This window comes from Anopheles arabiensis, chromosome 2 (assembly GCF_016920715.1).
Source record: "Anopheles arabiensis isolate DONGOLA chromosome 2, AaraD3, whole genome shotgun sequence".
In the NCBI taxonomy this organism is placed as follows: Eukaryota; Metazoa; Arthropoda; class Insecta; order Diptera; family Culicidae; genus Anopheles; species Anopheles arabiensis.
This window is the reverse complement of record NC_053517.1, coordinates 79,942,467-79,954,576: the sequence shown is the minus strand read 5'-3', so window position 1 is coordinate 79,954,576 and position 12,110 is coordinate 79,942,467. Positions and strand designations below refer to the sequence as shown.

Below are 12,110 nucleotides of genomic sequence, written 5' to 3'. Positions count from 1 at the left end.
CGTTACAAAGCCCAATTGGCTATTTAGCAAATATTGTTTCATCGGTAGGCAGGGAAGTAACACAGCCAGACACGCACACACAACTACCGGGCGGTTTGTTGCGCACCGCGTTCCGCGTCCGGCGTACGGAAGCAGAACCGTTCTGGCATGATTGCATACCGCGCCACCTCAGGGCACCTAAGCGGCATTGACGTCATCGTGGGAGCGATCGAAGTGAATCGAAAGAAGCGCAAGACAAAACGCCGGCAAGACTCAAAAGCAATTCCAACGGCAATCCCTCCTTACGCGGTCTCTTTCCGTTCTTACCCCATTCTGCTTCGCTGTTCACTTTTGTACTCGAACCGTCCAACGCGTCCAGTACGAAACGTGACTGAAGTACGTACACTTTTTTGTTGGCGTCTCTTCTTCGCCCTTTTTTCGCATAAACAGCTGTGAAGGGAGCTGTGGGCGGCAGAAGCGAGAAGTATTTGTTCAGGCACACTGTACGCACACACACATACACACACGCACCCACACACACTTACTGCCCGAAATCAGACTCGTCAGAAGTGCGTTTCAACATACCGCCACACGTTCACACCGTGGCCGTGTCACTGACCATCGTCACACTGCCGACAATGCCAACAGCGAAGACCGAGCGAGGCAAAAGCCGAAGACAAGGCCTGCCGGAGCCGATGCTGTAATAGTTGTGTGTAATGTGTGTGTGTGTGTGTTTCTGTGGCTGTGAGTTGTGTGTGCGTAGCTGTGTGTGGGTGCAGCGATATTTGCGTTTTCACTCAAGGGGGGGCGGGGATGTCACGGCACATGACGCCGACGAGTGACGATTTCTGCCTGTGACTGTGTGTGTATGTGTGGATTTGTCTTGTGCTTTTGTTTTCCATCCGCTTGCCGGTGACGTGTGGAAATGTGAAGAATGCGAAGAACTTACTGTCAGCGGCAACACAGGGTGATGCATTGCATGAACGCTTGTTAGAAGAGATTCATATGCAAACTTTTAAATAATTTATCTTCTTTCATTATTATTCGAAATCTCAATATGTTTATTTACATGTTTCTAGGTGTTCGAGCGTCACTAGGAACAATTTTTTAAACATCCACACGATCCGTAATAATCCGGCATCAAGTTCAAGTACTGAATGATCTGTTTTTAATTTCGACAAATCAATTCCATTCATCAACATCAATAAGTAGCAATACGATAACCAGCTGCCGGAAAGCGGTTTGCAATATTTTATTCTCGTTTGTCATCCCTCCCTCCGCAAACCTTGCCTACCTCTAAGAAGATCAGCAACAATTGGTGTCGTTGGCTCTGTGTACGCCTCCATCTACTTTCGTGCGGTTTGAAAGACAAATCACAGCTTCGTGCCGGAAGTCGATATTGATGAATTTGCTCTTAATCCCCTCGATAAACACACGCCGGGCCTTTGGGGGACTGTACGGAGCAGACTGGCCCCGGCTGTGGTTTACGTACACTTTTCATGGCTCGCCCTCCCTCCCCACAACCTAGCGACCCGACCAGAACCACCCTGTATAGCAGTGTTGGGATCTGGCGTCACACGCCCAGGCACGGACAGGCAAAGACGCTCTATTTGTCTTGCAATCATCCAACCAGCAACGGCATTTGCCGTCTGCTGAAGACATCAGCAGTGAGTTGATGAAAATGATGGGCCAAAAGGGGAAGGGGAATGGGATGGAAAAAGAAAACGATCAACGGGAGCTAAACAAAGCAGCGCGCGGCAATGCGGGGTACGGCGAGGAAGAACAACCCTCGGTGAGGGTGAGAAACACTTTAACAAATAGCGAAGTGATCCGTTATGCCACCGTAAACGTAAATCACCAACGAACACTGACTGACGCCATTTCGACCCCACCTCCCCCCTCCCCCGAACCTGCTGCTACCGTCGCCGTTGGAGGGAGGGGGTGGTTTTGTTTTCTTGCTCCTGCCTTTCCCATTGTTTCCGTTTTGCACGGATGCAATTTTGTTTGGTTGAGTGTTGTTTTTTTTTTTAATTTCTTCACTTTTGCTCTGCTTTCTTCCATAATGTTATTATGTGTTCGCCTTTTGCGCTTACGCTTTGGCATATCGGTGTGTAGTGGCTTAAAATTGTTCGGTAATTGCACTGCCGCTTTCGAGGTGGTGTAGCAGAGCGCTTGATGAACGTGTGCAGACTTTGGTGGATACATTGGAAAGTGCTGTAGTGGGGGAAAAGGAAGTTAAAGTAACGCGAACGGTCGTGAAATCAATAACCGTCTATATGAACAGAGAGTGTACGTTAACACGGTTACCACCTAAATGGAAAGTGTGGTGATGCACATACCGTTCGACTGCAGTTACGGTGCACGAAACGTATGTGAAATGAACTCAATGACGTCATATTATGTGCCAGCACTCCTGGATAAGTATCACAAAACGATTGTTACACTCGTTAAAAAGCCTTTTTATTTGTTGCTTTGATTTTCTTACTAAAAAGGCTGTATTATATTAGGAAAATTTATGAAATTTATCAATAATTTGCTCTTATAACATTAAACTATTTTGGTGGAGATGCCTGATGATTCACGCTTTAGTTAAAGGAGACGCCTGGTGCTTTGTAAATATTGTTAAGGAGATGTCTTCTAATTTAGGAAAGGAGGCACCCAGTAGTTTTAAAAAATAAATCAATTTCACTATAAATAAATTCTTAATATAAATCAATTCAGCCATGCTAAGTCTAAACACCATTATCCCCACGGTTACGAACTGCACGTTTCGCGCAAAGTATGCGACGTCAAATACGTGCATCTCCGACTCAACAATGTTGCAACCGTCCGATTTCGAAAGCTAGCGTGGAAAGATTAAGTTTCGCAGTCTACCACAGCTCCTCTTGCAGCGCCAGTGTTAGACAGGCTATAAATCTAACGACTCGCACAACCAACCGTTTCCGGTATTAGCGATTCACTGCGTCACGCGCCGGGCACTTACACGCTGACAGTATGCTTTCCCTTAGCTCGAAATGGGACCAAAGTTCATAAGTAAAATAAGCACAATCCGTACAAAGTTGAGGCAGGTATAGCGCGATGGGATGGTGATTTTGTTCGAGTGAAAAGACACACGCCAGAACAAAAACGAAGCATGTTTTGTGTTGCGAAAAGCAACACGCGCGTGTAAGAGCACCAGGATGAATTACACTAGATTATAATTGTGAGTGTGTACAGATAAAAAATGGAGTACCGAAAGCTTTCGAGTTGGCTTTTTTATGCTATCCGGTATGGGGGAGGCATGGCATGCTGAACCCTCACAATTCGTCGGTAAGAGATTTAGAATCTCACGCAGTACCTGAAGAGGGTTGCTCATCTTGGGTGCAACGCAATCCCATTTCTGTACGAGTGCTGGTCGTTGTGTAATCCGCATAATTAATGATATACAGAGCGGGTACGTGATGTGTGTACGGAGATGGGAATGATACAAAAAACACACTCTTTCGCAATTCTGGGACAATAAAAACGTCCGGATGTGCATCAGAATCTGGTTTTTCTGGTGGGAATGGGATGTTTTTCATATCTTCTACACGACCCCCTCCGTTACACGCTCCCCTTCCGTCAAGAACAAAAATATACTCGTGTTTAAATTATGCCCCGCGTGGCACCCACCATGCACGAACCGCACACACACGCAAATGCACCGTCTCTCAACCACGGGCATTAGAGCCAACCGCAGCCTCAGTGTGCATTTGGTGCACACAAAAAGGGGGTGACGATGGGGTTGTGGGTTGCTCTTTTCCGTTGCTCGCCGTTTTACCCCATTCCGTGTGCTACATTTATTGTTGAGGTTGCACCGGGCTTGCCGGGGGCTGCATTTAGAGAGCTGTTACATTACTTTTGCCATGCTGCTATAAATCATATACGATTTAATTACTCTTTTTCACCCCCCCTCCCCCCTTTGCCACACATCTCCCCCGTCTGCCCGTGCTTGTGGGTCATAAAAATCCCATCAGTGAGGTATTCAAAAGGTGACGACCACTCAGAGTGCATGTAGCGCGCGGACCCACCACCCGCACAAACGCGCGCGGACTTCATGTGGTTTGATTTCACCCACACTCTAATCGAAGGTTTAGCCGCGAGTAACGGGGAGATGGAGACGGGGTGCACTGCGCGGAAAGTGTGGCAAAACGTGTGTTAACGGGATTTGTGGTATTCGTGGATACAGGGGGCCGGCTAAATTTAGCACGCGGCCCCGGCGTGCGGTGGCGTGTTAGTTTCTGCAAGTGTGTTCCGGTAGGTCTGCCGAGAGCCGATTATTATTGTGTCCAAAACTAATTAAACTCTTCGCATGCAGGCACGCACACACACACACACACACACACGCAGGGTGAATGGTCGCGCGTCATCGAAGCGTCCAAGTGTCGAGAATTAAATTGCTAACCGGGGTACTTTTAGCGCGGTCGTTTTAAATTAAAATAAAAGTATACCGTAAACCCAACTGGCTGGAGCGTACAACACGCCTCTTACCGCTGGAGCCACTGTACGGAGGTATGGTTGTGGTTGGGAGTTTTATGAAACAGAACGGAAGGGGGTTAGTTTTCCATATTCATTAGTTACTTTTCTGAACTAGGTTAAATGGAGTGCTAACTGAATGGTGCTGTTACTGAACAATTGCTTCAAGCAGTCAGGTTTCCCTTTCTGTGCAATGTTTGCATCCACTGCTGGTAGGGGAAGTGTAAAAACGTATCTTGAAGGCAAATCAGTACTATTGTGGTTATGGTATGAAAATAATTTGAAGTCATTTAAAATTGAAATTAAAAGCATACCGATTGCCAGACTGATGATTGAAAACAATTATAAAAAAGACATTTCAATACTTGAATTCAGTGGTAGAAACATAAATAGTATTTACAGAAGAAATAGTCAACAACGCCACACTTTTTTTTCCTTCCGAGAGATCCTGATCGCCAATTTAATTCCTGGAGCTACCAAAGCGTGAAGAAAAAAAACCCTGGATCGATTCATCTGGGTTGGATTCGATGCGCTAATCTTGTTTCGGTTGATTCCGTGTCCTCTTCCGTTCGCCAAAAGGTTCGACGGTTCATTAATCTAATTTCGAGCTCTTCGGGCACAGATCTCTGGCAGCCATCGTGGACATACAGAAATGGAAGGAGAGCCGAGCTCCGAGCCGAACAGAAAACCGGAACTGACATTTGATCGATCGAGTGACGTAGAGGCGACGCGTTCGCGTTAGTTTAATGAAATTTGAATGGCGAAGGAAAATGGCGCTCCGAAACCGAGCGTTTTGCATTTGGTCGTGCGGTGGACGCCGCTTGTTCCTGCAGGACCAGGTGGGGCTGGATTCTGGTGTTGTGTGTTCCGCCCAACGGAAGTGACAAACGGACGGCCCCGTGGAGCGATAACCGCTAAGCGGAGTGGGGGTAATGCCGCAAATTCCCCACTTGTCACAGTGCGTTGTTCAGGGCCGGCGCGTTCTCCATTAACATTATTTAAGGGATGTTTTTTTACGCTTTCTCCTGTGCTCTTTCTTTTGCGCTTCTTTAAACCAACGAAGCGCTGATTCCATTGCGATGTACGGAAACGGAGTGAATGGTTGGCAAGCGTTGGCTTCCTGGAAGCAGCTCCTGTTTGTCACGAACCGGGCGACAGTTCACTTCCGGTACAAAAACCAAATATCTAAATATTTTTTTAGCATGCAGGATTTATGCTCTTATGCTGTCACGACGGATTTGGATTATCAATCTGTGGTACTTCAAACTGTACTAGCAATATCAATAGATCCGCAGCGATGGTGGTAATAAATAATTCATCCGAAATGTTTCGTCATCAGCCCCAAAACCTTCTTACATTTCTAAATAAAACTAAGGAAAACATTCCTTCGGAGCTTCGTGTCTAACCGCACCAGTCTCGGCGCGACGAAAGCGGACTATTTAATCACCTCCAATCGTGCCGTTTGATGTTCAATTTTTGTCCTAATCTCACAATCCCTCGACCCCAAAAGGTCAAACGTTAATGTGATGGATAAATGTCAGCCAGCCTAGCATAGCCAGCCGCTGCTGCTGCGGCCTACAGCATCAGCCGACCGGTATCAAAGCAAGAGCGACCTGCCCGAATCACTTCGGCCGCAGTGCTGCTGAGTGTCCCAGTCTCCAACAATCAAGGACGAGGGCCACTGGTGTCGCAATTTGACGAGGGCCCAAAACAAAGTGATGCCCACCACCATTCCGAGCTCGCGCTGGCCGGAGGGGCTTTGGCCTATTTTTAGGTACATTTTTCATTGACAAACATCTGGTGCGGGATGGTTTGAAAATGAATATTGACGGTTGGGCGGTACCGAGCGTGGACTGGATGGTTGGCTGTGTTTTTTTTTTTTGCTGTTGCTCTGTTTCTGGTTGACACTCTCAAACGAGAACATCAAATGGACGTGGGCTGAATGTGTGATTGTGTGGAGAAAGCAAAATGGAAAAAAGGTGGATAACGAAGAAGCGGGTATGATCGTCCAGTGCGCGCATGTGTGTGTTGGTGTGTTGTACATTATGTTGTGCTTATGATTTACATTCAGGCTTTACAGGTACGCGTGGCACATGTTTTTCGGTGTGAATGAAATTCCCATACTTGTTGATGGGAATGTACAACAAATATTAAACATCTGTCACAATTAAAGTTCGAGGAAAAAAGAACCATAACGATCATAGAGGACAGCTTTTACACGACATCAAGAGGTTTCTTGTTGAAAAGTTAATATCAATAGAGTGTACTCACGGTTGAAGATTCATTGTATTTAACACATTGACGTACCTAGGAGAGATAGAGAGAGAGGAAAGAATAAAAAAAATGCAAATTAATATTGTTTGTGATTGGAAGATAATATTGTCTTCTAATTGGCGTAAACATCCTACGCGGACATGCTGGCCTATACAAGGGCTTTCAAGACTTTATTCAGTACCACGGAGCCGGATAAACAGTCCTTACTACGGGGGACGTAACATTCTAGCCTTAAACACATTACGGGCATGTTATTGAGTTGTTCGAGTTAACGACTGTACCATGGGACCGTCCCTGTTCGCGAAGTTGACCACCCAAAAAGTCAATTACGTAGATTTTATTGCATGTTTTGTTCTAGTAAAACACTACTATAAATGATACTGTACACATAATTTCGATGATGATTCTACCTGCAACATGAAAATGAATAAAATAATAATTAAAAGGAATGGAGCAAGTGATAAAACAAAAATTACTTGTCCAAAAACTGCTCCTAACATTAGGAGAAAGCGTCTTAAAATTTAAGCAAAAAATAGGTTCACATCGAAAAGAGAAAGGAATTAAGAGGAGCATAAAATGATTAAATTTTCTTGTCAAATGATAAAACAAGTTTCGTTTTTAATGTGAGCTCAACCATCCACTTTGTCCTAATACTTTGTACTTTTCCAAAATCCCCATTACACAAGCTAACAGGCACAGGCAACAAACAACAACAAAAAATCAATCCCACCCACAGCTGGTAACGTGAACACGTAACAAAGCATTGAAATAATTTCCCGCTTCAATGGGGTGCTGTGTTTTCTCCCACGTGCTTTTTTGCTGTTGCAATTGTTGGTTCCGTTGTGACAGTGTTCATTCATTATATAAATGTTCCTTGGAGTGTTTTTTTTTACACTGTTACACGCGATCGTTCCAGGACACGAGCGGTTTTCGAAAATGTAACAAGAAAAAGGTTAATATACATGTACTCCTAGATAAAAAGGACCCGCACACACATACACACACACGTGTGCACGCCGCCACCCTTCCGTACCATAAAACCCATTCCCGCGGTAAGCCTTCGTGCTAAGTATGCTAAATTGATTTGGCAACATTATTATGCTGGCTTCGTCGCACAGGCAAGCATAATGGATTGTGGTGGGCGTGCGTGTATGTGCACGATTCGGCGCTTGATCGAACTAGGCGCTCGGTGTTCGGCGTTGCGGTTGATTGTTTACTGATTGGCTTTCCGGGGGTGGGGCGAACCAGACCCGCCCGGCCAGGCCAGGCGCCTAGGCGAAGAAATACAATTATATTTTTCAAATCAATTTTAATGAACCCAACCCCACCGTCCGTGCAGATCGAAACACCCACCTCCCATTTCCCAACCCATCGAGGTGCAGCCCGGTTGCGGGGTGTTCAACGGAAAACACAACCTCAAAAAAGTGGAAACCATTTGCAAGAAGATGGAAACGGTGGCTTGCATTAAACAACCTCCGCCGCCTCAGCCCGACAGGCTTGGTTGGTTCGCTTCTTCGCGGGGAGGTGTCAGGGCGGGGCAGGGGTCAGTGGGCGAGATGAAAAGTTGAAAGCACGTCCGTTTGTTTGACTGATGCATTTCCCGTTCCCTGGCCTCTCCGCTTTCAATGCTATTTTATTTCGTGCACAACGGTCGTCGTTGCGGCTGGTCCGGGCAGTAGCAGCAGCAGCAGTTCGTTTGCTCGAAAATTGGATCATTTGTCAGCGTTCGGGTGCAAGCGAAAAGAGAGCAAGAGTGCTGAGCGGGAGGGCCGTGAGAGTGTTTACGAATGCAGCAGTGGCCAAAGAACACCAGCTCGGATGCACTTTTTCCGGGTCGGATGCAGCTTGCACCGTCACAGCTCTCACCAGCTGTGTGCGCGCTGATGTGAAAGGTGTTTTTGCTTTACCTTCTTCTGCTCGATCATCGCTTGGGCGCGCGCTCGCGCTCACAGTAACGCAATGTTTGGGCAAGCTGAGGAGGGAGAGACGATTGCATTTTCACGTGGGTGATAAATTGCTTTAAAAGTGCACCCTGTCACGAAAGGAAAATGATTCATTTGGTGCTATTTTTCTGAATTCTCCGAGCCGCTCCGAGGTTCCGGCGGAGGTGTTGGTGTACAAATCGGATGATGCAGCCTCCTGCACGATGTGGCGCGGTGGTAGCGGTGGTGTTGGTGGTCATCGGTCAAGTCGGATCATCGTTCACAGTCACGCCCGGCGAACCCCCCCCCCACACTGCTGGACAGCAAGTGGGAAAAGGGACGGCGCGCGTCGTGTTGGCCGTGGGTCGAAATCAAACAGAATGAAAAATTACATCGCAGCACCGATCCATTAGCGGATCAGTTGACACTTTGCGAACAATTTTTGAAAGCATTTAGCTCCCTTCTCCCCACTGCCCTTTTGTTGAAACGGGGCAGGAACAGGGGAAACAAGGAGTCAACCTGTTTTTGCATTAAAGATTTGTCATGTTGTTCGGAGTGAATGTTAGTAGCTCCATTAAAAACACTTCAAATTTTCGAGTTAAACATATTGTTATTGATAAACTGGATTTGTTTTGGGTGCTGTTGAAAAAAAAGAAATTAATTTTCCTGCTCCTCACCGAAATGCACATTCAACGCATACACCACACAATCACGCTCACGTCAAACAATGTGAAAGTCAACAAACAAACATGCTCTCTGTTCGTTGTATCGTTGCAATCCCCCCAAACGCTGCAGCCAGCAGTCGTCGTGCTGCTGCATTGCAATGACAATTAATCGATATTTTCAATATTACACACATATATATATTGTGGTCACATCAAAACCATCCAAAACGAAAAACGTAGCACAGGTGTGCTGCTCTGAGAGTGCACGTACGATTGCCGCAAGCAGAAAACTATTAGTCGAACTTGTGCATCGGCTGCTCCACGAACCAAAGAACCGTTTGACAGGCTCTTCCCATCTGGTTACAGTTATGGTGCCCCCTGTATCTCATCCCACCCTTATCACCCAACACTACAGCAAGAGGAAGCCGTTCAGTGTGCTCTGTGTAACAAATCGATACAACATTGTTTTTACCTCAACCCCCCTCCATGTTTTGTCTTCACTTTACACCCCGCCATTCGCACATACAAACTGACTGCCGACGACTGACACACGTCGACAGTGAAATGAATCGTCAAAGTCAAAGGAGCAAAGCGGAGCATGAAACGGAAAAGAATACACACAACCAACGGTGTACTACAGTGGGAAAGCTTTGGCGTTGGAATGCTGGTGTTTGATTTGTTTGGTTTTTCACACCACCACCACCACCACTTCCCGCTAGCACCGGGACTTCTCCTTACACTGGTTGTTTCTTCACCTTTCCGGCCGCACACGCTTGCACTGACGACGATGGACATTGATGAAGACATCTATTTCGGCTTTATGGCAAACAAGGCCGAGGTCGTAAAACAATTGCACGGATTCTCTCCCCCTACCGCCCTCCCTTTACACGACGAGTGAAGACAAGGACGAGGTTTTGCATACGATTTTGGTGTGACAGGTAACGGTACGGTACGCATAGATCATTTGTCTCGATGAGCTTGTGTTCTTTGTTTTTACGGTTATTGTTGATGGTTGGGGGATATCCACATAGAAACAAATACATACACGCAGGCCCAAATTAATGGAATGGCGTGTAACACTTGACTTGCCCAGTGGCACAGCAGCGCGCCAACGCTCTGCCAGGAAAAGCCAACAAGTTTTGTGACAGGAAATTGAAATGTCAACCGTGGGGACGTGGAATTATTACCCCGAACAGAAACAAATCATCAAACATGAAATATGATCCACGGAATGGAATTGATTTCAATGCTTTGGATACAAATTTTCGATTTCGGACAAACGTTCAATGAGAAATGCAAATTTACGTTGACCGATATGGTTGCTTTAGCCGTTTGCTAAAAAGGATGTTTGAAATGTTGTGAAACGTTATAATGATTTTTTTTTAATTTTTTAACACAGACACATCATTTGATTTAACCTTGCCCGATCCATTGCCGTCAGCCAGCCGTCACCATTCTCTGTTATTTTCCGGCATAATTTCCCCGCCCTTGCAAGAAAATGCAAAATCGGAACGGAACGGAATGCAAAATCCGTTCCGGTCGGTTGCACCCGACATCCGGATTAAATCAGGGAACACAGGAGGTCTGCATAGTGAAATGGAAAGAAGCAGGAGTGGGAGCAAAATCCCATCCCAGCACTACTTCCACGACGTCCATCAAACGTCTTGCCGCTGAGTCCTGACATCGTAATGTGATGCATTCACAATTAACCGTGTCGGATTTCATCATCCGTGCAAGCTGGCTGGTAAAACTGCAGCTCAATGTCAGCGCCGAGATTGCTGCACCCCGGTATGGCCGCCTGTATGGCTTGTGTCGTGGGTACAGATTTGAAGCAAATGCGCTCGAAAGGTCGGATTGCCAAACGCCATTCGTAATGAATCGTTTAAAGGTAGAAGTCGCAAGTCGTGCACCTCTTGTGACGGTTGTGACGCTCCGAACACAGGTGCCGAAAATAAAACACCTTTCTGTGGGCGATATGTTTCGCGTCGTACACTAAGGTGAGCAAATGAGTAGTGAGTAAATGGCCGATAAAAAATGATCATTCGATCAACTACGACCAAGCGTCACTAGTATCGAAAATAAACGTAATCCGTACAAAACGCATCTCTCAATCGACTGGTTTGCGGGGACTTATTCTGTCATATGACCGTATGTGACCGTGATCGTACGCACTTAAAAGGTAAGATAAGATATATTGAAGCTCACACAAATGTATTAGATAATAACAGAAACGAATCACGCCAGTGCGGGGCACAGTTTTGCTATCTTTATCTTACCAATTAAATTAAACTTTACGTTAAGCCATCCGGGATCGTTTTAAGCCTCGAAACGAACGCAGCATTGGTTTGTTGTGTGATAATGTTTTCGTTTATAAAGGTTAAAAACATGTTAATCCATCTTATCGCTTGATCGATTTTATATCTGTTTCGGTGTGTTGTACGAAAATACTTACTGTTATCCAAAAATACCTCAACGTTATAGATTTAAAGTTCATCACATGCCTTTTACACAAGGGATAAGCGTTTTTTGCAGTTAAAATAAGGTACTAGGAAACGAAGCACAAATTGGGTAATGGTTCTTCGATTTCCATTTAATTCTCTATGATGACATAATCAATACACTATTAATTAAAAACACTAAAACTAAAACAAGATCTTCCTTTTGCGTGATTATAATCGCTTCATCTACCAAATCGTACAAAACGATTGAAACCCTTCACACCTACTAAAGGTCAACGACCAATGTTTACTGCCACTACAAAGATATTTATAATTAG

The 12,110-nt window shown here is 45.6% G+C and overlaps 1 protein-coding gene across 8 annotated transcripts in view; it reads right to left on the bottom strand.

The window, feature by feature from the left end:
- LOC120895473 overlaps window positions 1-12,110 on the bottom strand; it is a 126,159-nt gene that overhangs the window by 56,440 nt on the left and 57,609 nt on the right. For 7 of the 8 annotated variants that reach the window (XM_040298907.1, XM_040298906.1, XM_040298908.1 and 4 more), the window contains exon 3: window positions 6,745-6,780. The exons of the other annotated variant lie outside the window; for it this stretch is intronic. In XM_040298907.1, the coding sequence (XP_040154841.1) occupies window positions 6,745-6,780 (36 nt within the window). The remainder of the gene's footprint in view (window positions 1-6,744; window positions 6,781-12,110) is intronic. 8 annotated transcript variants of the gene reach the window in all.